Genomic DNA, 27,621 nt, shown 5'->3' on the forward strand with positions numbered 1-27,621 from the left:
GCATTACTGAATGGGCAGAACACACACACACACACACACACACACACCCTCCTCTCCATCATCCTGTTGACACTGTCATAAAGCATCATAAGTACAGTAGAACTATAAAGTGTTTGTGTTTCAGAGGAATAATGATGAGAATGGGAACTGTTCTGGGAGCAGTATGGAGTTCCCCACCACTAACCTGTATGAACTGGAGAGCAGAGTGTTCACTGACCACTGGTCCATCCCCTACAAGAGAGAGGAGTCACTGGGCAAATGTCTGGTCGCAGCCACCTGCCTAGCCAAACACGGTAAGAGAGAGCGAGTGTGTGGGTTTTGTGTCATGTTGTCCCTGTTGAATGCTTTTCACACATTATTCTTTTGCACCCAGTTGTCAAACAATAACTACAGTCTCTCTCGCTTTCTCCTCCGCTCACTTTCTGTCTCTCACACGCTCTCTCTCAGGTCTGGCAGATGCAGATGAGAACTGTAAGCGGTTTATGGACCGGTGTATGCACGAGGCCTTTAAGAAGGTGAGTCGTGTGTGTGTGTGTGCATGAACCTTTAAGAAGACGAGGTGTGTGTGTGTATAAACATAACACTTATGAGTGAGCGCTGTATAACCTGTTTATAACACCAGTTTCAAGAAAGGAATCATTTTTTTAACAGGACTGTTTGGTGTAATTTTGCCACTTTCACTGACTCCTTCCTCCTGCCCTCGCTCTCCCCCTTCTTGTAGCTCCTGACCAGTAGTGCGGTCCATAAGTGGGGGACAGAGATCCATGAGGGGATCTATAACATGTTGATGTTACTGGTGGAACTGGTGGCTGAGAGGGTCAAACAGGAACCCATACCTGTTGGGCTAATGGGAGTACTGGCTATGGTGGGTATACAAACACATGTTACATATAGTACACACATGCTACTCCATCACACCTCCCTTGCAAAGGATAACCTCTCTCTCGCTGTCTCTGTGTGTAGGCCTTTAACCCAGACAATGAGTACCACTTTAAGAACCGTATGAAGGCGTGTCAGAGGAACTGGAGCGAGGTGTTTGGAGAGGAAGCCATGTTCGCTGTTTCGCCTAGCAACAACTACCAGAAGGTGAGGTCACATGGTTGCTGCTCTAGGACAAAAAAATTACTGACTGATCACCTATGTATGTGTGCAATTGTTTCTACAGGAGCCTCATGGCTGGCTGGTAGACTTGGTCAATCTGGTAAGCCCCACCTACACACACACATATCGGTGATAGTTCAGTGTTGTTGCTGTATTTAGTGATGTGACTGTGTGTTTCTCTCACCATGTCCTTTTCTTCTTGCTCTCTCTCTAGTTTGGAGAGATGGGAGGGTTCACTGCTATCCAGGCTAAACTCAATACAGAGGAGATAGAGATCGGGGTAAGGACACACACACGCACACACACACAGTCCTGAAGCCTCGCTCAGATAAATGCTCTGTTGTGTGGCTACTCTTAGGCCTCCTTGTGTGAATCGCTCCTTTTGAGGATCCTAACCGGAACCACACACACATTTGATCCCTCTCACAGCCCAGACGATCTGCACCATTAGCATGTTAATCTCTCTGGCACCGGAGAATGCAGCTGCCCAAGCCCCCCACCCCCTCACCCGTGGGAGATGACCACTCTGGTTTTTGAGAGTATGTGTGTATGTAACTGTGTGTGTCTCTGCAGTGTGTGTCTGCTCTGGTCCAGCCTCTAGCTGTGTGTGCAGAATACCTCAACTCCAGCCTTGTGCAGGTAACACCTTTTCCTCCAACATGCGTCAAACGTTACATCCTCAGCATTGTTTATTAGTTAATGAGGCTAATAATGACGTTTGTGTTTGTAGCCCATGTTGGATCCTGTTATCCATAAGATGATCACCTACGTTCAGAACCTTGAGGAGAAAGATCTCAAAGACAAGGTACCACAATACCCCCTGCTCTATATACCCACAATGCCCTGTTCTACATACACTGGAAAGCTCCCAGAAACTTTTGAAATATAAGTGTCCAACGTCCAAAATCGTTCATTATGAGCTTCCATGTCTGAAGCAACTCTTTGTTTCCCAGACTGACTGTTCAGAGTTTCCGATGAATGCAGCGTAAGGTTATGGCTCATCATTTATATTCCCCTCACATCCTGTAGAGGCTGGTGAGCATCCCAGAGCTGCTGTCGGCCATCAAGCTGCTGTGTATGAGGTTCCAGACCGCCCTGGTAACTGTTGTGGACGACCTGCGCCTGGACACTCTGCTACGCATGTTGAAGACTCCTCACTTTTCCACCAAAATGAACTCCCTCAAAGAGGTGAGAGGTCAGGGGTTACAATGTCAAGAGTTAGAGGTCAAACTGCTCTCATTATTATTATGTTACTGTCCATGTGGACATTTTTTGTTATATAAACTGTATAAAATGTGTTTGTGTGTCTAGGTGACTAAGCTGATTGAGGAGAGTACTGTGTCTAAGACTGTGAAGAATGCCATTGACACAGACAGACTGCTGGACTGGCTGGTGGAAAACTCTGTCCTCTCAATAGCACTGGAGGGTAAAGACAGTTAATGTTAAGAATGGAACAACATATTATTACTATTTATGTTATTCTATTATCTTGACTAGTGATTCCAGGTAACATAGACCAGTAATATAACTTTGGAGTGTGTATTCCAGGTAACATAGACCAGTAATATAACTGTGGAGTGTGTATTCCAGGTAACATAGACCAGTAATATAACTTTGGAGTGTGTATTCCAGGTAACATAGACCAGTAATATAACTGTGGAGTGTGTATTCCAGGTAACATAGACCAGTAATATAATTGTGGAGTGTGTAATCCAGGTAACATAGACCAGTAATATAATTGTGGAGTCTGTATTCCAGGTAACATAGACCAGTAATATAACTGTGGAGTGTGTATTCCAGGTAACATAGACCAGTAATATAACTTTGGAGTGTGTATTCCAGGTAACATAGACCAGTAATATAACTGTGGAGTGTGTATTCCAGGTAACATAGACCAGTAATATAATTGTGGAGTGTGTAATCCAGGTAACATAGACCAGTAATATAATTGTGGAGTCTGTATTCCAGGTAACATAGACCAGTAATATAACTGTGGAGTGTGTATTCCAGGTAACATAGACCAGTAATATAACTGTGGAGTGTGTATTCCAGGTAACATAGACCAGGCCCAGTATTGTGATCGAATAAAAGGCATCATTGAGTTGCTGGGCAGTAAACTGTCTCTGGACGAGCTCTCTAAGATCTGGATGATACAGGCAGGACAGTCGTCCACGGTGATTGAGAACATCCACACCATCATGGCTGCGGCTGCCGTCAAGTTCAACTTCGAGCAGCTCAGCCACCTGTTTGTCCTTATACAGAAGGTCTGTATGTGTGCTTAGGAACGTTTCTGTGGGACAATAAATTGTGTGTGTTTGTATGTGTTAGTAATGATTGGGTGTAACGTGTGTGTGTGTTCCAGAGCTGGGAGGTAGAGAGTGACCGTGTGAGGCAGAAGCTGCTCAGTCTGATCGGGAGGATTGGTAGAGAGGCCCGCTCTGAGGCTACCACAGGGAAGGTGCTGGAGGTGCTGTGGGAGCTAGCCCACCTGCCAACCCTGCCCACCTCCCTGGTACAGCAGGCGTCTGAGGAACACCTGGCCATCCTCACTGATGCATACGCTGTGAAGGAGACGGTCAAACGCTGCTACATCATCAAATGTATAGAGGACATTAAGAAGGTGAGAAACGCACACTGTTTCTCTTAAGGTTGAAGCGCTATGTCACTCACAGCTTTCGAGTTCAAGTCTAATATCAATTGAACACACACACAACCTGAATAAGCCAGTTTATGTTTATAGACTCAGACTGAGGAGGAGGGTAAAACCAGCGACACTCAGACCTCATTTCTTACTGGCTCCTGGGGCAAGAAGAAAGCCAAAGAGAACTCATTGGCCAAAGTAAGAGAAGCCCCTCTCCTTAAAACTCTAATGACCAATCAGCATTCACCTACAATCTTCTGACTGCTCACACCAACCAATCCTGGAGGAGGGCTGGATGGGGGGGGTTGATTTGTAACTGAATGATTGCTGTATTGTTGATTTTAACGAGCTGTTCCAGTACTACAGTGGGTGTCTAATTCTCTGTGGGTTGGGCCGGTCTTCATTGAGGTTGTAAGGGGTATGTGTGCGAGTCAAGGTGTGAGGGGTGAGTTATTGGATAAGTGATGTGCGTGTATAGTAGGAATGTAACGACTCACCAATACACATCGGTCCCGGTTCAAATGTTTAACATCTGAGTGCATCGGTCCATAGAACCTCAAACTGATCCAAATGTAGCTTGCATCAGTCAGAAAATCCATTCAAATATTATGAATTGCTGGTTCACTAAAATGTTTTGCTCAAATAACATTCTTTCTACCTTCTGAAAATATGTGGACACCTGCTCGTCGAACATCTCATTGCAAAATCATGGGCATTAATGTTCTTTCACATTCTCCACAGTCCTTGTTTTCCTTTACCCCTTAGTCACACACACAGTTCATTTCCTTGTTCTCAAGCTTGTCAGTTCCTCTGTCACATCATGCTTACCAGGCAGGGTGTGCATGAACACAGCATCACAGAACACAACAAACTGGACAACAACAGCCTGTGGGGGGGAGACAGAGAAAGACAATGTTCCTGTACTATTAGACACCTTGCTTTATCCTCCTCCTCTCCTTCCTTCATCTGCTCTATATTACAGCAGTCACAAAGGAGAGGAGGAAGCAATGCCTTTGTTTTATTCATATTGGAATGTGTTTAGTGAAGCCTGCAGAGAAGTTCTGACCCGACAGCACATCTTGTAGATTCTAAAGTCAATACGTCATGAGTTCTAGCAGATAGTCTTCACATTGGGGTAGCATCTTCATCAGAAAAAGGCTATTCAATGTTTGCCATTGTGATTGTTTCAAAGGTTATAGTATTATGTGTGTGAATGTGCAGTATGTTTGTGCACGTGTGGACATGTGTCCATGTCTTTCAGTGTGCAGAGACTTGTATTTGTTTTGTGTGTTTTGGTTAACTCTGACTCAGTCCTTCCTCAGCTCTGAGGACATTGATTTCCCCTCTTAATCATCTCCAGCTTTGAGTTAATTCTCTCCCACAGAAAAACTATTCTGACATGCTGGAACACTCCTACACTACATGACCAAAAGTATGTGGACTGCTCGTCGAACATCTCATTCCAAAATCATGGGCATTAATATGGAGTTGGTCCCCCCTTTGCTGCTATAACAGCCTCCACTCTTCTGGGAGACTTTCCACTGATGTTGGAACATTGCTACGGGGACTTGCTTCTATTCAGCCACAAGAGCGTTGGTGAGGTCGGGAACTGATGTTGTGCGATTAGGCCTGACTCACAGTCGGCGGTCCAATTCATCCCAAAGGTGTTCAATGGAGTTGAGGTCAGGGCTGTGTGCAAGCCCATCAAGTTCTTCCACACCGATCTCGACAACCCATTTCTGTATGGACCTTGCTTTGTGCACGGGGGAATTGTCATGCTGAAACAGAAAATGGCCTTCCACAAACTGTTGCCACAAAGTTGAAAACACAGAATTGTCTAGAATGTCATCTATGCTGTAGCTTTAAGATTTCCCTTCACTGGAACTAAGGGGCCTAGCCCGAACCATGAAAAACAGCCCCAGACCATTATTCTTCCTCCACCAAACTTTACAATTGGGACTATGCATTGGGGCAGGTAGCGTTCTCCAGCTCCAGTCCAATGGTGGCGAGCGTTACACCACGCCAGCTGACGCTTGGGATTGCACATGGTGATCTTAGGCTTGTGTGCAGCTGCTTGGCCATGGAAACCCATTTTCATGAAGCTCCCGACTAACAATTATTGTGCTGACGTTGCTTCCAGAGGCAGTTTGGAACTCGGTAGTGAGTGTTGCAACCGAGGACAGACGATTTTTACTCGCTTCAGCATTCGGCGGTCCCGTTCTGTGAGCTTATGTGGCATACCACTTCGTGGCTGAGCCGTTGTTGCTCCTAAACATTTCTACTTCACAATAACAGCACATTGGCAATGTCATAGCCAATGTTTTAAGATAAATATTGATACATTGCAAACTCAAACAAATTAATTAGTGTGTGATGGTGATTTCTAAACAAAAGTGGGGGTGGCAAACATTGTGGGGTGGTAGATGCCTGGTGGGGGGGGGGGGGGGGTGCTGCTGAGGGTGCTACTCAACTAGTGTCTAACCTGTGTGGGTGCGTGTAGTCTTCTCAACAGGGCAGTCCCCAGGCCGTCTGGGTGGTTCCAGCTCTGCGGCAGCTCCATGAGATCACACGCTCCTTCATCAAACAGACCTACCAGAAACAGGACAAGGTACACACTCACACACACACATTACCCCTCACCCCCTCTCTCGCTAGAGAGCCCTTGTCCAAGATGGCAGAAGTCGACAGCATTAAAAATACACGAATTCAGCACATTAACGTAATGCATTTTAAACTAACACTAGAGCCGATGATAGAGCCACTAGAGCCGATGATATGAGATTTTAGTTTTTATGGAAATTTTCAGATATCTGATATAGCTGAAATAAAAAATAAAGTCTATATGGATTGTGCTTAAAGCAGCCCTACAAAGATACTCAAAGTTGATTTCTTACATTTGAGGAAAGAAAATGAATGTAAGCCCCACAGAATTTAGGAGCACTGAGAAAGATATTTTTTTTTATTTATGGACAAATTGTGTATTACTCTAGTCTAGTAAAAATAGGATGAACTGCACGGATTCCAGCTAAAGATTTGACTTTTCTCTGAAGAATGTGCTGCCTCATACTAGCCAGCTGGAAAACAACGACATAGGTCACATTTTCAATCTATTAGTATTTAGTTATGTTTTCTTCGATTGTAGGGCTTTAGCCACTAAATTCTGGTAGTTGTCACTTTAAGGAAAAACCTCAATCACAAAATTACCCGCTGGCACAGCGCTGCCTCTCGCACCAAGCGTTTCTTAGTGCTATCTGGAATCCGTGGGACGTCCTCTACAAATAGTTACGCTAAGGTTCGGGTTAGGGTCCCAAGGATTCTGGATAGCACTAACCCTCCGTGAACGGCGTCAAGTACTCTCTCACACAGCTAGTTAGCTAGCTAGCACACGTCATGGAAATGGGGCTGATGATTGGCGAAACGTGAATTTGAACCAGTCCCTATCAAGTGGCAGTGAACCCATACATCAAAACGTAGCTACGAAGTTCTACTTTGTATCCTGTAAAGGTATTTTTTCTGTGTCTGAAAACATTTGAATGACAGTGGTTGAGGAATAACCTTCGCAATGAGCAAATATAACACCCCAGATTTCACTGGCTTCATTAAAGGGCTGTAACGGCACTTACTTTACATTTGGGCATAGCATCAATTGTTGTTTCATGACACTATACGTTACAGTATATGGCCGTGTGCATTTTTGACACTTTACTCACCACTCACCATAGAAACAGTAGTTAGTTCACAGTAGTTCACTCTCCTCCCGGGTTGCCAGGTATAGCTAAAATGTGTAGCCCAATGACTACTCAACCTGCCCACAGCCTGAAAACTAGCCCAAAATGTTTTTCCTGCAGCATGAGAGGTGTTGCCACATTTAGCCAATAAACCCTTTTTCCATAAGGTTGACGTAACAACGTAAGAAGCTAAATTCAGTTTTCCATCAAAATAATAATTATTGTCAGCTAACGTGACTAATAATGGAATTTGAATATGCCGCAAGAGAGAAGATAATTTGCCCTTATTAAACTCGCTAGATGTTTTCCATCAATGGATGTTGATTGAACTTGTTTGACTGCTATGATTAAACAATAAGGCCCGAGGGGTGTGGTATATGAACAATATACCACGGCTAAGGGCTGCTCTTATGCACGATGCACCACAAAGTGCTAGGACACAGCCCTTCACTGGTCTGATATACCATGGCTTTCAGCCAATCAGCATTCAGGGCTCGAACCACCCAGTTTTTCATTGTAAAAAAACAAAAAAAAACTTATGCGCATGTCCATAACAATAGATAAATCCAACCGGAGAGTTTGAGGGATGAAAGTTTGACAGAGGATCTCAATCTCTGTTCAAAAAAACACTTTTCAAAATAATGTTTGGCTATTTTCTGGCAATTGTGCTGTTGTTATGGGCTAGATGTTAAGACTACAAACCGTTATAAATGGCCTATTTGCGAGATTGACTTATGATTTCAATAGGCATAGGCTAGGCCTACTAAAATCAGGGTTCATGATTGTAATTCAGCTTGGTTTAGTTATGCTAATTGCAGGTAGCCTATAGCCCCTGAAAACCTACATTAGCTTAGGCAAGATGTAAGATGAACGATTTAGCAGCTTGCTTAGTTCATATTGACAGACTAATGTATATAACATGAATAGCGGGGTGATTTTGAGGTAAGAAGTGCTTCTGTTGCCCAATAGCCTGCTGGAAGAGGCTAGTGAGGATGGGGTCTTAATTTCAATCACTAAATCATATATTAATAATACAAATATGAACTGAATAGGCTTGTCAACAACAGCCAGTGTTTTATTTTTTTTATGTATGTTTACCTGTAGCCTAATCTGATGGATTTACCTTCAATCTAATGCATTGTAACAACAGCTGATCTGCAATTGTGATAGAATTCTGACCCATGATCACAATTGATAACTTCCAATTACATTAAATTAACATGGCAATTAATAATCGCATAATAACACAAGGCTACAACAACAATAAACTGAAGTTAAACGATATTTATTAAGTCAGTTTGCCAGCTCCAGGTAGGCTACACACGTGTCACATTGATTTGCAACGACTCCAGTGATATCGTCATTTCAACATAGCCTCCCGAGTGGTGCAGCGGTCTAAGGCACTGCATCTCAGTTCTAGAGGCATCACTACAGACCCTGGTTCGATTCCAGGCTGTATCACAACCGGCCGTGATTGGGAGTCCCATAGGGCGGCGCACAATTGGCCCAGCGTTGTCCGGGTTATGGTTTGGCAGGGGTAGGCCATCATTGTAAATAATATTTTTTTTCTTAACTGACTTGCCTAGTTAAGTAAAAAAATTATGAAATGAATGTATCAGATGTATCACTCTCCACATTCAATGTCAGTTTCATTGTGTAGCACTTGAGACCCAAGTACAGAGCATGCATATAACCCTTCAGTTGATATGGTTTTCCATAAGCAAAGTCGACATTAGAGTGCGGTTTAAACCACTTCCAATCAAATGTATCTAATGTGCTGTAGAGCGCCTAAAGTGGTTTTCCTGTGCGTTGTCGCCTTATTTCAGTTCTAGCACATTAAGATGTTTTATAGAAAAAGGCTTGGAAATAGGTGTCTCCATGATGACAATCCAAATAGCCTACGGTTGGAAATATGTCTCCCTGATGACAATCCAAATAGCCTACGGTTGGGAATATGTCTCCCTGATGACAATCCAAATAGCCTACGGTTGGGAATATGTCTCCCTGATGACAATCCAAATAGCCTACGGTTGGGAATATGTCTCCCTGATGACAATCCAATTAGCCTACGGTTGGGAATATGTCTCCCTGATGACAATCCAAATAGCCTACGGTTGGGAATATGTCTCCCTGATGACAATCCAAATAGCCTACGGTTGGGAATATGTCTCCCTGATGACAATCCAAATAGCCTACGGTTGGGAATATGTCTCCCTGATGACAATCCAAATAGCCTACGGTTGGGAATATGTCTCCCTGATGACAATCCAAATAGCCTACGGTTGGGAATATGTCTCCCTGATGACAATCCAATTAGCCTACCTACAACTGGTAAAAAGTTGAAATGCGTGCGTGCTGCTCATGTGAATCCTGCCTGCTGCGGCGCTCAGTCTCAACATACACACACCCCTCCGCCCCCTCCCACCACTCACAAACTCAGCAACAGGCTGCCTTACTACCTGATAGTAAGCAGCAGCAGGTAACAGTGAAATACTTTAAAGAAAAATGCCATGGCGGCCGCGGTGCAATTTAGAAGTAGCCCAAAAACCTCCAACCCGCGATCAATACAGTTTGACCCGCGACATCGTTTTGAAAGTAGCCCAATTTTTAGCAAGTCCGCAGACATGGCAACTCTGCTATCCTCTGAATGGTGTAGTTGAGTTGGCCCGTTGGTAGTGTCCCGTCTTAAAGGTGCTCCATGGTCAATCCGACGTCTGCATTGGCCGTGCAGCATTTACAGTGATGCGGCCTCTGCAGAAGTCAGGGCATTCATACTTCTTGCGCTTCACGGAGCAACACAGAGCTGTTGTGGAGGAAGTTGTTAAGGAAGTGATTTTCTGTTTATTGAAGACTTCCCACCAACTACCATCAACCAATCATGTCAATATGGAGCCATATGGAGCCCCTCCACATTGTTACAAAACTTGAGGCACATGGCGAAGGGGTACGGAGCTGGGTTTGGCCTCCGTATGTCTCCAGAAGCTCCGTAGTTGCGTCGCACCCTCCATACAAAGCCTCCGACCACATTTCAGGATCAATCATAAATTGGCTTTTAGTGTAGCGTGCCAAGGCAATATAGGCTTCTAGCTATTTAAAGAGCGATATCTTCAGTACAAATAATGAAATGCACAAAACGTCAACTTCTATGAAGAACAGTGTTTTCTCTACATCTTATATCGGTCCTTTTCAATGGATTAAACGCTGATACAAATACATTGGTAAAAGGCTAATATCGGCCGACAATATCGGTCAACCGATAAATCGGTCGGGCTCTATTACAGACATCAAAAGCCACAGACACATCTTCATAGCACATGTGCTCCCCCAGCAGAGCATCATCCAGGACTTGAAGAAGAACTTTGAGATCGTCAAACTGATTACAGGATCTCTGGTGGTCTGCCATCGACTAGCGGTGTCTGCCGCTGGGAACAACGGACTGACCGGACACACACTAGTGGATGGACGATACACCTACCAGGAGGTACAGTTCTGTCTGTCTGTCTCTCTCCTGTCTGTCGGTCTGATTTGCTTTGGTAGAAGTTTGTGGTTGAGATGCTGGATGATGGATTGAGGATTTTGATATCTGTGAGAAAACACATGAAGTCCTTGCTGGTTCCTGACTCACTCTCCCTCCCCCTCCAGTATCTAGATGGCCACCTGAGGTTCCTGGCCTTCTTCCTCCAGGAGGCGAGCCTCTACCTGGTGTGGAACAGAGCCAAAGAACTATGGGACTGCCTGGTCTCTGGACCCGAAGTCTGCGAACTGGACAGAGAGGTACACACACGTGTTACATACTCTATTACATAGTCTACTCCATCTATATGTATACACTAACTTTAACTGTGTGTGTGTGTAGATGTGTTTTGAGTGGTTCACTAAGGGCCAGCATGATCTGGAGAGTGATGTTCAGCAGCAGCTCTTCAAAGAGAAGATCCTCAAACTGGAGCCCTACGAGATTACTATGAATGGTGAAACACACATAATCACACACACATTTTATACATTATTTCGTTAGCATTTTTGATGGCCCACTCTTTTAATATTATATACAGGGCCTTCGGAAAGTATTCAGACCCCTTGACTTTTTCCACATTTTGGTATGTTACAGCCTTATTCTAAAATATGGGGTATTGTGTGTAGATTGAAGAGAAAAAAATAAATAATTTAATCCATTTTAGAATAAGGCTGTAACGTAACAAAATGTCTGATTACTTTCCGAATGCACTGTAGAGCTTACATAGTGGCTTTAACCAGTGTTTTTTTATTTGGGATATTTCAGGCTTTAATCTGTTTAAGACCTTCTTTGAGAATGTCAACCTGTGTGACCATCGCTTGAAACGGCAGGGGACTCAACTGGTGAGTCAGTCCACACTAGGGTTGCCAATGGAGAATATATAACTAGTTACCTGTTAACTATAAAAAAAATTGTTACTTTCAAGGATTTTATGAAATGTTATCACATGACTACATGTAGTGGCGTCATGTGTGGGACTTACAAACCCTAACCCTGTTGTGTGTGTGTGTAGTGTGTGGAGCGGCTAGACCTGGCTGGGATGGACTTTATCTGGCGCATCGCCATGGAAACGCCTGATGAGGAGATTGCTAACGAGGCCATACAGCTAATCATCACATACAGCTACACCAACCTCAACCCCAAGATGAAGAAGGTGTGTGTGGGGGGGGGGGGGGGGGGGGGAGTTTTGTGTTGCAGGACTACAATCTCTGGTATTCACTCTTTGTGTCTGTGTAGGATTCTGTGTCTTTACACAAGAAGTTCATTGCTGATTGTTACAAACGACTGGAGGTGAGTTCTTCATTCATCACAACTATCAGATGGAATGTGTTTAACTTCTTATATAAGATAATTACATACTATGCTAATAAAGCTTACTGACTTGATGAAATTAAAAGTCTCCTTGCCTGGTTCTTTCTCTCTCAGGCGGCCAGTTCAGCTCTAGGAGGGCCCACGTTGACTCATGCTGTTACCAGGGCAACCAAGATGCTGACCGCCACCACCATGCCGACTGTAGCCACGTCTGTCCAATCACCTTCCAGGTCCACCAAGCTGGTGATCATTGAGAGGCTGCTGCTATTGGCTGAGCGTTATGTCATCACTATCGAGGTAATCCCCTCTCTCTGGCTCTGACATCACACTGACCAAGCAATTTCAACTGGTTTTCACCCCCAACATATTCACCCGTAGTTACAAACTATTTGCATTTGAGTGATGAGAAGTGGGGTGAAAGAACGAGATGGACACATGAAAAGATGACTCTGTGTTTCTGTGTAGGACCTGTATTCTGTGCCTCGTACCATTCTACCTCACGGAGCGTCGTTCAATGGCCACCCTGTCTCTCTGCATGTCACCTATGAGTCCACCAAAGACACCTTCACCTTGGAGGCCCACAGTAACGAGACTATAGGCAGCATCCGCTGGAAGATTGCTGAGCATCTCAACTGTCCAGTCGACAACGTTCAGATCTTTGCCAACGACAGCGTGGTGAGTGTGTTATTTGTGTCTCTGTAAGCCAAAAGATGGGTGTGTGTGACTGTGTATCATATGTAACTATATATGTGTGTATTGTGTAACTCTCTCTCTGTCTGTAGTTGACTATGAACCGGGACCAGAAGCTGCTGTCCCAGCTGGGGTTCAGTGATGAGCAGTCTCTGACAGTGAAGAGCTCTGGCACAGGGACACCCTCTGGTGGCAGCTCAGAGTCCTCCGTCTCCGCTTCCTCCTCCAGCTCCGCTGTCTTCAACTCAGCCTATGCTATGGAACAGGTACACCACACACATGCGCACACATGTATATACAAACACATTGAGTTAATGTTTGAGTTTGATTATGTGATTTGATTTAACGGTGTATGTGTGTGTAGGAGAAGTCCCTTCCAGGTGTTGTCATGGCGTTGGTGTGTAATGTGTTTGAGATGCTCTACCAGCTGGCCAACCTGGATGAACCACGGTGAGTTACTCACGCAGATACTTCAAGGATCTGGACCTGACTCCCGAATGGTCAAAAATGTATAACGTTCTGTGTGTGTGTATTCCAGGATAACTCTGCGTGTACGTAAGCTGCTGCTGCTGATCCCAACAGACCCAGAGGTTCAGGACGCTCTAGATAACTTTGTTCCCAAAGAGTCCAGTGTCTGGAGTCACCAGGTACATATAATATATATATGCTGTGTTTAGGTTGAAATTATGATGAGGAGAGTTCAACTCCTCTGACCTGAGCCAGTGTGATAACGTGTGTGTCTCCTGTAGAAGACATTGTTCACCCTGGGTCAGGGGTCAGGCTCTCGGTCTCCGTCTCTGGGTTCTAAGCAACAGCACCAGCCCAGTGCTGCCTCCATCTTGGAATCACTCTTCAGATCCTCTGCTCCTGGGATGTCCACCTTCAGAGTCCTCTACAACCTGGAGGTGCACACACACACACACACACACACACACACACACACACTAAATATACACACACACTCTGTGACACACACAACACTCACATTTCTTCCTTTGAAATCTCTCTTTCTCTCTCATTAGGTGTTGAGTTCTAAGTTGATGCCGACCTCGGATGATGAGATGGCTAAGACCAGTGTCAAGTCTTTCTGTGAGAACTTCCTGAAAGCAGGAGGACTCAGTTTGGTGGTGAACGTGATGCAGCGGGACTCTATTCCCTCTGAGGTGGACTATGAGACCAGACAGGGAGTCTACTCCATCTGTCTACAACTGGCCAGGTATACACACACACACACACACACACACACACACACACACACACGTTTTTCTAGCCTTGTGGGGAGCTAACATTTATTTCCATTCAAAATCCTATTTTCCCTAACCATTAACCCATACCTCCTAAACTTAACCCCTAAGCCTAAAATAGCTTTTGCCCTCATGGGGACATGGGAAATGTCCCCACAAGGGAAAGGTTTTCTTTGTTTTGCTTTCCTTTTGGGGACTTCTGGGGATTTCTGGTATCCACGAGGATAGCAACACAAGCCCACACATACACAAATAAATATACATTGTTAGAGAGGTTGAATGTGATTGGATCTTCCTTTTCCCTGCAGGTTCTTATTGGTTGGCCAAAGTATGCCGTCGTTGCTGGATGATGATGTCATTCGAGAGGGCGACACGCTATCTAGTCGGCCATTCCGTAACGCAGGGCGACCCGGGAGACAGCTGTCGCTGTGTGGAACGCCTGAGAAGAGCTCCTATAGACAGATGTCTCTGTCTGAACGCTCCTCCATCAGAGTAGAGGAGATCATCCCTGCTGCACGTGTAGCTATACAGGTACACACACCTCTAATGCATACCTAACACACACCTAATACACACACACATACACACACACCTCTAATGCATACCTAACACACACCTAATACACAAACACCTCTAATGCATACCAAATACACACACACACACACACACACACACCTCTAATGCATACCAAATACACACACACACACACCTCTAATGCATACCAAATACACACACACACCTCTAATGCATACCTAATACACACACATCTCTAATGCATACCTAACACACACCTAATACACACACACACACCTCTGATGCATACCTAATACACACACACACACACCTCTAATGCATACCTAATACACACACACACACACACACACCTCTAATGCATACCTAACACACACCTCTAATGCATACCTAACACACACCTCTAATGCATACCTAACACACACATACACCTCTAATGCATACCTAATACACACACACACACACTTCTAATGCATACCTAATATACAGACACACACACCTCTAATGCACACCTAATACACACACATCTCTAATGCATACCTAACACACACCTAATACACACACACACACCTCTGATGCATACCTAATACACACACACACACACCTCTAATGCATACCTAATACACACACACACACCTCTAATGCATACCTAACACACACATACACCTCTAATGCATACCTAATACACACACACACACACACTTCTAATGCATACCTAATATACAGACACACACACCTCTAATGCACACCTAATACACACACACCTCTAATACACACACACACACACACACACACACCTCTAATGCATACCTAATACACACACACACACACACACACACCTCTAATGCATACCTAACACACACCTCTAATGCATACCTAATACACACACACACACACACACACACACACACACACACACACACACACACACACACACACACACACACACACACTTCTAATGCATACCTAATATACAGACACACACATCTCTAATGCACACCTAATACACACACACACTTCTAATACACACACACACACACACACACCTCTAATGCATACCTAATACACACACACCTCTAATGCATACCTAACACACACCTAATACACACACACACCTCTAATGCATACCTAATATACACACACACACACACACACACCTCTAATGCACACCTAATACACACACATACCTCTAATACACACCTAATACACACACAACTCTAATACACACACACACACACATCTCTAATGCAAAGCTAATACACACACACACCTCTAATGCATGCCTAACACACACCTAATACACACGCACACACACCTCTAATGCATACCTAATACACACACCTCTAACCCTGTCGCTCCTCTGTAGACGATGGAGGTGGGGGACTTCACCTCGACGGTGGCGTGTTTCATGCGTCTAACCTGGGCAGCAGCCGCCGGCCGATTGGATCTCGTCGGCAGTCCTCAGCCAATCAGACCTGAACACAGCTCACTCCTCCCCCTCGTGGTCCGCAGCCGTGTCAGCAGCACTGGTGAGACACACACACAAGAAACTGATGGATAATAATGGCACCGACAGCCTGAATTATTGCACCGACAGCCTGAATTATCAGCATTGAAATAGATTATCGCCTGTTTCTCTGGTATTCTGATTGTTTTGCCATCTACTGATGACTGTCTCTCTTTCTACAGGAAGTAACTGCAGCTCCAGCAGTGAGGGCGAGGCGCCGCCCACTGCGTTGCATGCTGGGATATGTGTGAAGCAGCAGAGTGTTTCAATTAAAGACTGCATCATTGCTAGAGAGGCCCTGTCTCTACTGGTCACCTGCCTACAGCTACGGACACAGCAGCTAGGTAACACGTGTCACACACACACACACACTATCTTGTGAAGACCGAATGCTAACAGTGTTTGTCTCTATCCAGGGTCATTCTACAACCTCCCCTGTGTCAGCGACTTCATCATCGACATCCTGCTGGGATCAGCCAGTGGAGAGGTAGCTAGGAGTGGGGGGGGGTGAGACTGAGTATGTGTCTTCTAACCCGTGTCTCTATGTCAGATCCGGCGCGTGGCGTGTGACCAGCTGTACACTCTGAGCCAATCAGACACGTCTGCGTTCCCTGAGATCATCAAGCCCAACGTGTTCCTGCTGCGAGTCGTCCTCACCTCCCAGCTGCCCCTCTGGAGCCCCACGTCTGTCATGAGAGGAGTCAACCAGAGGTACCCACACACGTGTTGTCGTTGCTGCTGGGAGGCAGTAGGAAGTTAATTTGCCGCCATCTGCTGTCAAACATATCTGTGACCAATGATAAATTGACTAAATGTAAAATATAATTGGAAGCTGATATGTAGCGTTTATATAGCTATAGTTGGTTATAAATGTATTTGGATGTATAGCGCCAGGGCCCATTTTGTTCAGTGTGTGCCTGTCTATCTGTCTGTATCTGAGTGTATAATGCTGTTCTGTCTGTCCAGGTTGCTGTCTCAGTGTACTGAATACTTTGAACTGCGATGTCAACTACTGGATGACCTGACCAGTGAGTTTACACACACGTGCGCACACACACACACACACGCACCAACAATATTTCAACACTGTCATTGACCCAGGAGGAATGCTCCTGTCCCCCTCCCTCAGGTTCAGAGATGGAGGTGTTGTCAGTGAGTGCGGCAGCCATGTTGGAAGATGAGATCAGCTGGTTGGATAACTTTGAGCCCAGCTGGAGCTCTGAGATGGAGACTAGCGAGGCTGACAACATCCTGCAGGCTGGACACCTCCGCCTCATCAAAACACTACTGTCACTCTGTGGCACCGAGAAGGAACACCTGGGTGAGAACACACATAAGCATGTTTTGAGATTATGATCAGGAGGTCGTACGGCCATCTGGAGCTCGTAGAAGGTGTGTGATCTGAAGTCTCTGTCTGTCTGTCTCTCTCTGTGTCTGTCGGTCTGTTCTCCGCAGGTCCCTCTCTGATCCAGCAGCTGTTGGATGACTTCCTGTTCCGAGCGTCCCGCATCATCCTGAACACGTCTGACCCCGCCTCTAGCTCCCCCCCCAGCCACGACTTCCACCCCAAGTGCAGCACAGCCAGCAGCAGATTGGCAGCCTACGAGGTGCTGGTGATGCTGGCAGACAGCTCTGTGGCCAACCTACAGCTTATCACCAGAGAACTGCTGTCCATGCACCACCAGTCAGACCCCTCGCTCAGCAAGGAGTTTGACGTGAGTCTCCCACACATGCTTGAACACACACACACAACAAAGAAACAGAGGTGAATGGAGAATTGCGTGATAGAACTGAAGTGTTACAGGTGCGTGACGTTATAAGAAAGGCTAATAGGTCTTCTTGATAGTCAGTCTACCTTCAACGTGTCTCTCTCTTCTGTTCCCTCCGTGCCCCTCTCTCAGTTCCTCCCGCCGGTGGACAGTTGTTCTGTGTCAGGGTTCGTAGGGTTAAAGAACGGTGGAGCCACCTGCTATATGAATGCTGTATTCCAGCAGCTGTACATGCAGCCTGGCCTGGCTGAGGCCTTTCTGTCTATAGAGGACGACACGGAGCAGCCAGACGAGAGTGTTTTCTGTCAGGTCCAGTCTCTGTTCGGACACCTGATGGAGAGCAAGCTGCAGTACTACGTCCCTGAGAACTTCTGGAAGGTGTCTAAACATGCGCACTACACACACACACTCATTCTAATACACAGCACATACCCAACTGACTAGCCATGTTTCGGTCAGAAATAACAGGTCTATGTGTTTCTGTAGATCTTTAAGATGTGGAATAAGGAGCTGTATGTACGGGAGCAGCAGGATGCCTATGAGTTCTTCACTTCACTGGTGGACCAGTTGGACGAGCACCTCAAGGTAACACACAACAACAAAAGGCACTTGTCTTTTCCCGCTAGCACTGACTTTGCTGATAAATAATTTGTGGAGGAAAAATGTACTTGATACGATTGATGTGTTGTTGTCTCACCTCGCTAGTTTATATGTCAAATGTAATGTAACACACACTCCACTATTCACATCTACTGAACAAGTGTGTGTACTACAATGTAACACAACACACACCTTTATAATTATAGAGATGTTGGGTCTGTCTTGTTTTTCAGAAAATCGGCCGTGAGCAGATCTTCAAGAATACTTTCCAGGGAATCTTCTCTGATCAGAAGATCTGCAAAGACTGCCCTCACCGGTGAGCTCACAGACACACACACACACACACAAAAACAAAGGCAGCCATCACGTATAAACTCCTAACTATAACCTGTGATCCCTGATCATAGGTATGAGCGAGAGGAGACGTTTATGGCGCTGAACCTGGGTGTGACTTCCTGTCAGAGTCTGGAGATCTCATTGGACCAGTTTGTCAGGGGGGAGGTGCTAGAAGGAACCAACGCCTACTACTGTGAAAAGTGCAAGGAGAAGGTGTGTGTGTGTATAAAGAGGGTGTTTATTAAGTTGCTGTCCAGTGTTGTGTGAACATTTATGTTAACGCGGTGTACGTATCTCTCCAGCGTACCACAGTGAAGCGGACCTGCATAAAGTCCCTACCCAGTGTTCTCTGTATCCATCTGATGCGCTTCGGTTTCGACTGGGAGAGCGGACGCTCCATCAAATATGACGAGCAGATCAGGTTTCCCTGGGTGCTGAACATGGAGCCCTACACAGTGTCTGGCATGGCTCGTCAGGATGGGGGTGTGGAGGGGGGAGACGGCCGGGGCGAGGCAGGGGGCTCACCCAGGAAGAAGGTGACCATCTCAGAGAACTACGAACTGGTGGGAGTTGTAGTCCACAGTGGACAGGCACACGCTGGACACTACTACTCCTTCATCAAGGACAGACGGTAAGAGACATACACACACACTTAAGTGTCATAAAAAAATATCTCACGTTTAAGACAAGTACTTGTACTTTTAACACAAATTATCAACTTATCATCCTGTCCTCTCCTCTACTGTCCTCAGCAGTGCTAGGGGAAGGTGGTATAAGTTTAATGACAACGTGGTCGAGGAGTTTGATATGAATGACGAGACTCTGGAGTACGAGTGCTTTGGAGGAGAGTACCGGCCTAAAGTCTACGACCAGTGTAAGTCCTATTTAACAGGTAGACCAAGTAGTGGATATCAACAAAACATTCTCAGCAGCAAAAGTTGTGATGTCCCTCGGGTAGCATCCTTGGTCCCCCTCTCTTCCAGTTCCTTCTGTACATTAGTGGTAATATGTAACTTTTTGGGCGATCTGACCAAATTCACATTGAAATGAGAGTTATAGATCAATCATTCCACTTGAAAGCAAGTCTAAGAAGTGGTATATGTTCTATGTGCAGTATTTCTATGCTTCCCTTAAGTTTTGTTTTTGTGTCTTTTACTTTCGGGTTTGTACACCAGCTGGAACAAGAATATTTTTCACAGCGGTTTAGATGGTACAATGATTCTCCACACTATACTAGCTTATTTTGGAACATAAACTGAAATTTGGCGAACTATTAGAGTTTTAGCAACCAGTAAATGGCGGAGCGATTTCTGCGTAGTGCAACTTTAATGACATGAAAGATCAAACATCCCTATCTGTGTGTGTGTGTGTGTGTGTGTAGCTAACCCCTACCCTGACGTGCGGCGGCGGTATTGGAACGCCTACATGTTGTTCTACCAGAGGATCAGTGACCAGAACTCTCCTGTTCTCCCCAAGAAGAGCAGAGTCAGCGCCATGAGGCAAGAAGCAGAAGACCTCACACTGTGAGTCTCTCACACACACACACACACACACACACACACACACACACACACACACACACACACACAGTCTAAATATACACCCACACAACTCGCACTTTAACCCTCACTCTCCCATGTAGTTCGGCACCCTCTAGCCCAGATGTCAGTCCCCAGTCGTCCCCTCGGCCCCCCAGGGCCAACAATGACCGTCTCTCTGTCCTGACCCGCCTCGTACGGAAGGGAGAGAAGAAAGGACTGTTTGTGGAGAAGATGCCTGCTAGGATCTACCAGGTAAATAAACTGATCCAGTGGACCACGTTTTTTTAATCAATAACCTTACTTGAGACCTGAAGACTTTAATAGCACACTGTGTTCATGCTTCGGCTTTAGTTAAGAAAGTTAACAGACTCTCTTGTGGTACACAGACAAACTTCTCTTTGTCTTTGTGTGTGTGTGTGTGTAGATGGTGAGAGATGAGAACCTGAAGTTTATGAAGAACAGAGATGTGTACAACAGCGACTACTTCAACTTCACTCTGTCACTGGCCTCCGTCAACGCGGTACGTGTTTGTGACTGTTTGTGTGTGTAGGATAAACAGAGACGTGTCAGCATAATTCTAGGTTGTGCCTGCCTCTCCAAACTGTTCTTATAAGCAATGTGTGTTGTATTCCAGACAAAGCTGAAGCACCCAGCCTACCAGGCCATGGCCAGAGAGAGTCTCCAGTTGGCGGTCCACTTCCTGTTCCACACCTACCTCCACACCAAGAAGAAGCTGCGGGTGGACACCGAGGAGTGGATGGCTACGGTGGAGGTGCTGCTGTCTAAAAGCAGTGAAGCCTGTCACTGGATGGCTCAATACCTGGTGGGACCTGAGGGACGAGAGATCACCAAGTCAGTACAACTATAATACTACAACACTCCACACAGAACCAATGCAGTACTAACATAACACTACTGCTTATAGTACTTACATTACTACTCATCAATCCAACTGATCTTCTCTTTCTCTCCTCCCCCCAGGGTGTGTCTGTTGGAGTGCGGGGTGAGGGAGGTGAGGGTCGTAGTGGCAGCCATCTTGGAGAAAACCTTAGAGAGTGCGCTCCACTTCACTGACTCTGGATTGGACAGCCTGACCGATGCGCTCCTCTCCCTATTGGACAAAGACGTTCCTGAGAACGTCAAACACTGCAACCAATACTTCAGCCTCTTCAGCAACTTTGCTCAGAGGGTAACACACAGAAGCACCATATGAACACATTACATGCACACATAGACAGATCCACTCTGATATCCAGTATCTCTTTCTCCCAGGGCTCTGGTCCGTGCCAGTTGTTGTTGAAACACTCAGCGTATCGCAGGATGCTCATCTTCCTCCTCGGGCCCAACAGACAGAACAACCAGGTACGCACACACACACACACACACACACACACTCAATTCCTGCTCATCTGCAGAGAAATGAATATGACAGGATGTTGTTGTTGATGGTTCTGGAAGCTCATCACCTTTTTCCCACTCCCTCTATCTTGTGTTCTCTCTATCTATCTCTCTTTCGTTCTCTCGCTCTAGAATCGGAGGTGGAGTCCAGCCCAGGCCAGAGAGTTCCTGCACCTGCACTCCACTCTGGCCCTGATGACTCTCCACTCAGACCTCAACACACAGCACACACATGGTAACACACACAGAGTGCACACATGGTAACACACACAAACACACATTACCACAGTTAGGATGCTTCCATAATACGCTGATGTGTGTAACCTGACGTGATTGTGTGTATTTCTCAGATCAAGGTGTCTGTAAGCTGAATGTAAGCAGTGTCCCTGCCTCCTCCACCCTCCTCCAGCTCAACGCTGACATCATGGCCTCGCTCTTCACCCACGAGGGACAGCCTTACCTGCTGGAGGTAACACACAGTCTCAATGCATACACACACATTGACACATCTATATGGAAGAGGTTGTATTTGTAACTGTTTCCGTGTGTGTAGGTGATGTTTGCCGTGCGGGAGTTGTCCGGCCCTCTGACTGTGCTGATAGAGATGGTGACGTACTGCTCCTTCTGTAACGAACCCTTCTCCCTGGGAGTACTACAGCTGCTCAAGGTAAGAACTACAACTCCCAGCCCTAAACAAATCCATTATCACAGATAACTACAAATCCCAGCACAAAACGCATCCAATACCGTGTGTGTGTAGACTCAGTTGGAGACCGCTCCGCCCCATGAGCTGAAGAACGTGTTCCAGCTGCTGCAGGAGCTGCTGGTGAGTGACAGCTGGCAATCAAACCTTTCTGCGTGTCCTTGGAAACACAGTGAATAATGCCAGCTCCAGACTGCGTGTGTAATGTGTGTGTGTTCTCAGGTGGTGGAGGATCCTCTTCAGACTCAGAGACTGAAGTACGCCTTCGAGTCAGAGAAAGGCCTGCTAGGTAGGCTACCTTCCACTCGTCACTGGGCTTTTGTGTGTGTGTGTGTGTGTGTGTGTGTGTGTGTGTGTGTGTGTGTGTGTGACTCTGTTCTCTTGTTTGCAGCATTGATGCACCAGAGTAACAATGTGGACAGCAGCCGCTGCTATCAGTGTGTCAAGTTCCTGGTTACCCTGGCACAGAAGTGAGTTTCTCCAGAGACCCTTTTTTAGAAATATGTTCATGTCGCCCCAATAGTGTCTCAGGCTGAAAATATTGAATGGGGGTAGATTTGACCGTTGCAGCAAATACAAAGTAATGCACATTTTTCAGTTCTGTGAAAACCTCTCGTTTCACATAACGTGTTTGTGTGTGTCTGTCTCCAGGTGTGTTCCTGCTAAGGACTATTTTAAAGATCTGTCTGGTCACTGGAGCTGGGCAGTGCAATGGCTGCAGAAAAAGGCAAGCATCAAGCACAAATAACACACACAATCCAGCAGACTATTTCAGACCTGTCTCTCATATGTACGTGTGAGTCACAGGAGGCTGCTGAGGGGAGAACAGATCATAATAATGCCCGGAACAGAGCAAATGGAATGGCATCAAACACCTGAACTATGAGTTTGATGTATATGATACCATTGCACTTACTTCAGTCATTACCATGAGCTCGTCCTCCCCAATTAAGGTGCCACAAACCTCCTGTGGTGTGAGTGTACATGCGTGAGGCATGTTGTGTGTGTGTGTGTGTGTGTGTGTGTGTGTGTGTGTGTGTGTGTGTGTGTGTGTGTGTGTGTGTGGGAAAGTAGAGTATGCGTTAGAGTAACAGTGTGTTTCTCTGTCAGATGTCGGAACACTACTGGACTCCTCAGAGCAACGTGTCCAATGAGACGTCCACAGCCAAAACATTCCAGCGCACCATCTCAGCCCAGGACACGCTGGCCTACGCCACTGCACTGCTCAACGAGAAGGAGCCGTCTGGCAGCAGCAACGGCTCTGATGGCAGCCCAGCCAACGAGAACGCCGACCGCAGCCTCCGACAGGTACACACAGTCTGACAGTGTGTTTATGGAAAACTTCAGAGGTAGAATATATAAAGAGAACAGTAACAGCCCAAGAATAGAGATATTGCCACTTCTTAGAACGGGGCTCTAAATCTAGGCTGGAGAGTTTCGTATGAATCGATTTCATAAAAACTATCTACCTATCTCTTTACTCTGAAATGCCACGTCTCATGTAATCCTTCTCTCCCCTCTCTCTTTATCTCAGGGTTCCGAGTCTCCCATGATGCTTGGTGATTCAAAGAGTGATCTGGAGGATGTTGACCCTTAGATCCTCCTATCAGACACAATCCCTACAATGGCAAGACCGCGCGGCTCCATACAGCCAATCAAAGACTGCTTTTCACCTCTGATTGGCCAGAATATGGAGGGAGGGGCCCGCTTCAGCCAATCAGAACACTTATTCTCCTGGTTGCTGGGGCAACAAAGGATGCGTGAATAATCATGTGTCTTTCTGCCAGACCAGACTAATGGAATCAGAGCTGGAGGAGAGTTTAGAGACCTGACAAATGGATTACAAAGCAGTTTGTTCTCTTCCTGGGAGTCTGAAATGTCACCTAGTGGAGGCTGGTGGGAGGAGTTATAGGAGGAAGGGCTTATTGTAATTGCTGAAATGGAATGGAGTCAAACATGTGATTTCCATATGTTTGATACCGTTCCATAGATTCCTTTCCAGCCATTACAATGAGCCCGTCCTCCTATAGCTCCTCCCACCAGCCTCCACTGACGTCACCCTGTTGCTTATAGTCCACTACTTTTGACCAAAGGTTCAGTGACATATGTAGTGCACTATATATAAGCAGTAGGGTGTCTTCAGATGTAGCCAGTATTGTCTCACAAGGAAGGGATGGGGTTGTTTGTTTTTTAAGTTGTTGCTCATATTTGCCTATGTAACTAAATAGACATTCATTATTGTAAAGAGCTGTTCCATAGCTGTAATTTCAAATGTAAGATATTTTAAAGTGTCCTGTGCTCCACTCTGTAGAGGTGTGTATGTGTGAGGCTGTGGTATAAGGTATAAACTGCTCTGGAGAAACTCAGACACACACACACGTTTAACCGGGGTTTTTAAGTATGCACTTTATAGTCCACCCCAGTCTATAGTGAAGTAGAGAAGCAGTGATTAGGTCTGCTAGACCAGCTTAACCACCCTCCTCACACACCTCTTTTTATCACATCAAACTGAGTTGTCAGTGCTTTACACACACAGACACAGCTGATACCTCCTCCATAGAGAACACATGCTCCTATGGCTGTGTCTGTCACTCCGCTAACCACAGTGGTATTTATGGTAATGCAGTCTATGGAGGGTTCTAGAACACAAACGGAACCAAGCCAAGGAACCAATCTGCACTCTCCTCCCCGTCCAGCTGATGAACAGTGACTCACAGTGCTGGATTTTAGTTTTTTTTTGTTTCATTTGTTTATCAGTTGACATCACTGTACTCATGCCTTATGCCACCACAGCTGCCCTTTGACACAGACACACACACAAGACAGCAGAGGGTCAATGTGCCAACCAGAGGAGAGATCAGACGCAAGTTTAATTTTGGGTGCCAATGAAATATACTCTCCCTCTTATATACACACACACACACACACAGCGTACCCTCTGTGCTTGATCATTACATTATCATTATTCATGAGCTTATTTGCAAACTGGGTTTCTCTTTCTTTGCCTTTGTTTATCTTTGCCATTGGGACACACAGAGGGGGCATGATCTCTGACACCTAAACCCCTCTTATTGACACCACAAAGTTCAAGGCTGACCACGGTACTGCAGGCATTGTTTGCAGAAAACAGGATCCCCATTATAGTGAATGGGAATATGGCAATCTTCATGTAATAAAAAATGGAAGACAATCATGGTACCAATAATTGCTTCTATTACACCAGATGTATGTCCTTGAACCGATTATTTGAAAATTGTATAGTAGCCTGCAATACCCTGTTCTGCCTTCAACTTGAGTCGATGAGGGGGCAGCACTGAGCTAACCCTGCAACGTAACTCAAACTGCACATGTTATGTCTACATAAATCTCCCACATGAGACACCATCTTAACGACTTCCTTGGCTTCAAATGCGCTATTGAATCTTCACATAGGAATGAATAGTGTCATGTGATCGATTGCTTTGTCCATTCATATATATATATATATAGTCATTGCTCTGACATCAAACAACCCCACTCTGACCACTAACCTCTTGACCTAACCCAACCCCTGGGAGAATTCAAGTGCCTTCATCTCCCAACTCCACTCACCTCTCTCATCCCTCCTCTCACCCCAATCCCATACCTGTCCACAGATGACTTGCTATAATGAACTGTGTGTGAATGTGTGACCATGCTGCGTATTGTCCCGGTCTCAGAAGACAGTGTCAGATGTCAGAGTGGTCAGGTGTGCCAGTGACACAGCACTCCCCACTCACAGTGCAGAATGTTGTTTGACCCTCAGCAGCACCTGTAGTCCTCAACAGTACCAACTAATCAATAATTTATTTTTATCTGCGTGATAAGGGAGGGGTTAGGAAGGAGGGAAGGAATGACATGGATCCAGGATTTTATTCTGTCAGTTTGTCTGCTTTGAGCATTACTCCTGCTGAAGGCCAGTCCGCTGAGGCAGAACCCTGCATGTTGAATCCCAGTTTTCATTTGTACATCAGAGTTTGATTATGGGGAAATTTGATATAAAATAAACTGGAATGCACAGCCTTTTGTACACTTTGTGTTCTTTGTGTGTGTGTGAAGCAGGAGTGATCACAGTCAAATATAAAATCAAATATAAAATCATTGTTTATTTCAGGTTGTTTATGCTAGTTGCAATATGGGATAGTTCTGGGAGGAATGGAGGACCAGAGGCACAGAACCAGAGTCAGTAATCTGGTTGGTCAGGAGCTCAGAGGGCAGGGCCACGGATGCTGACCTTGTCGTCAGTGGAACACAGTGAAGGCTGAGAAAAGGGAGAAAAATCAGTCTAGAAGATTATCTCTCCCTGAAGCTCCATAGTACATGGTGTTCTTCTCCCCTGCAGCAGCATCAATGCTGTCTTGAGTTCCTCTCCTCTGGGCTCTGAGAGATCAACACCACCTGACACAGAAACAAACTCTAAGATGTGATTATGCGATTTGTTTACCCTGTGCACTCATTTTGTGTTTGTTATGTCTCTGGGAAAGACAGTGGAGACAAAGACCATACTGCTACGCTAAACCTGACCCGACATCTAACCGTAACCCACTATAAGGGACAGCCTTAGGATGCAGCTTAGTTAACCCAGGGTTAATCACAGGTGCTGTATTAGCTAAGCTATACTAATGTGTGTTAGTTCTAAGTTAGACTGTTGTCTCTGGGTCAAACACTGAAGGTGAGGGAGAGGAGAAAAGGAAGAGGGGGAGAGAGGGCAGACTGAGTTCCACTCTGCTGGTTCTCACAGCCTGCAGACGACTGTAGAGCAGGGGTTGTGTGTGTGTGTGTGTGTGTGTGTGTGTGTGTGTATGTGTGTGTGTGTGTGTGTGTGTGTGTGTGTGTGTGTGTGTGTGTGTGTGTGTGTGTGTTGGCTAGTGTGTCACCTTGCCCAAGGCCCACAGCTCAGCTCCCCAACTCTCTGTTGTATTTTCCTCTCTTCTCCACATCTTCATCTCTCTCTCCTTGAGAAGGCATTTACTTCAAGTGTAGGTGAGA

The 27,621-nt window shown here is 45.7% G+C and overlaps 1 protein-coding gene across 3 annotated transcripts in view; it reads left to right on the forward strand.

Moving 5' to 3' along the window:
- Positions 1-26,655, forward strand: part of LOC129869640 (ubiquitin carboxyl-terminal hydrolase 24-like) — a 36,117-nt gene extending 9,462 nt beyond the window's left edge. The window contains exons 2-57 of one of the 3 annotated variants that reach the window (XM_055944246.1): positions 125-293; positions 448-515; positions 722-865; positions 964-1,086; positions 1,166-1,201; positions 1,316-1,381; positions 1,675-1,740; positions 1,832-1,906; positions 2,131-2,289; positions 2,413-2,527; positions 3,154-3,365; positions 3,464-3,721; positions 3,842-3,940; positions 6,243-6,350; positions 10,799-10,951; positions 11,113-11,244; positions 11,327-11,438; positions 11,750-11,826; positions 11,997-12,137; positions 12,221-12,274; positions 12,410-12,592; positions 12,761-12,970; positions 13,078-13,251; positions 13,350-13,435; positions 13,524-13,632; positions 13,735-13,890; positions 14,008-14,201; positions 14,538-14,760; positions 16,127-16,289; positions 16,450-16,611; positions 16,684-16,754; positions 16,818-16,978; positions 17,234-17,295; positions 17,397-17,588; positions 17,723-17,982; positions 18,169-18,414; positions 18,523-18,621; positions 18,870-18,952; positions 19,044-19,185; positions 19,275-19,603; positions 19,725-19,846; positions 20,354-20,495; positions 20,615-20,765; positions 20,938-21,033; positions 21,148-21,365; positions 21,495-21,702; positions 21,786-21,875; positions 22,044-22,146; positions 22,262-22,380; positions 22,465-22,578; positions 22,672-22,737; positions 22,837-22,903; positions 23,006-23,084; positions 23,266-23,341; positions 23,725-23,922; positions 24,149-26,655. In XM_055944246.1, the coding sequence (XP_055800221.1) occupies positions 125-293; positions 448-515; positions 722-865; positions 964-1,086; positions 1,166-1,201; positions 1,316-1,381; positions 1,675-1,740; positions 1,832-1,906; positions 2,131-2,289; positions 2,413-2,527; positions 3,154-3,365; positions 3,464-3,721; positions 3,842-3,940; positions 6,243-6,350; positions 10,799-10,951; positions 11,113-11,244; positions 11,327-11,438; positions 11,750-11,826; positions 11,997-12,137; positions 12,221-12,274; positions 12,410-12,592; positions 12,761-12,970; positions 13,078-13,251; positions 13,350-13,435; positions 13,524-13,632; positions 13,735-13,890; positions 14,008-14,201; positions 14,538-14,760; positions 16,127-16,289; positions 16,450-16,611; positions 16,684-16,754; positions 16,818-16,978; positions 17,234-17,295; positions 17,397-17,588; positions 17,723-17,982; positions 18,169-18,414; positions 18,523-18,621; positions 18,870-18,952; positions 19,044-19,185; positions 19,275-19,603; positions 19,725-19,846; positions 20,354-20,495; positions 20,615-20,765; positions 20,938-21,033; positions 21,148-21,365; positions 21,495-21,702; positions 21,786-21,875; positions 22,044-22,146; positions 22,262-22,380; positions 22,465-22,578; positions 22,672-22,737; positions 22,837-22,903; positions 23,006-23,084; positions 23,266-23,341; positions 23,725-23,922; positions 24,149-24,211 (7,584 nt within the window). In that variant the 3' untranslated portion in view covers positions 24,212-26,655. The remainder of the gene's footprint in view (positions 1-124; positions 294-447; positions 516-721; positions 866-963; positions 1,087-1,165; positions 1,202-1,315; positions 1,382-1,674; positions 1,741-1,831; positions 1,907-2,130; positions 2,290-2,412; positions 2,528-3,153; positions 3,366-3,463; positions 3,722-3,841; positions 3,941-6,242; positions 6,351-10,798; positions 10,952-11,112; positions 11,245-11,326; positions 11,439-11,749; positions 11,827-11,996; positions 12,138-12,220; positions 12,275-12,409; positions 12,593-12,760; positions 12,971-13,077; positions 13,252-13,349; positions 13,436-13,523; positions 13,633-13,734; positions 13,891-14,007; positions 14,202-14,537; positions 14,761-16,126; positions 16,290-16,449; positions 16,612-16,683; positions 16,755-16,817; positions 16,979-17,233; positions 17,296-17,396; positions 17,589-17,722; positions 17,983-18,168; positions 18,415-18,522; positions 18,622-18,869; positions 18,953-19,043; positions 19,186-19,274; positions 19,604-19,724; positions 19,847-20,353; positions 20,496-20,614; positions 20,766-20,937; positions 21,034-21,147; positions 21,366-21,494; positions 21,703-21,785; positions 21,876-22,043; positions 22,147-22,261; positions 22,381-22,464; positions 22,579-22,671; positions 22,738-22,836; positions 22,904-23,005; positions 23,085-23,265; positions 23,342-23,724; positions 23,923-24,148) is intronic. The other 2 variants (XM_055944247.1, XM_055944248.1) reach the window with 2 other exon arrangements.
- The last annotated feature ends 966 nt before the right edge of the window (positions 26,656-27,621 follow it).

This window comes from Salvelinus fontinalis, chromosome 14, assembly GCF_029448725.1.
Source record: "Salvelinus fontinalis isolate EN_2023a chromosome 14, ASM2944872v1, whole genome shotgun sequence".
Lineage (NCBI taxonomy): Eukaryota > Metazoa > Chordata > Actinopteri > Salmoniformes > Salmonidae > Salvelinus > Salvelinus fontinalis.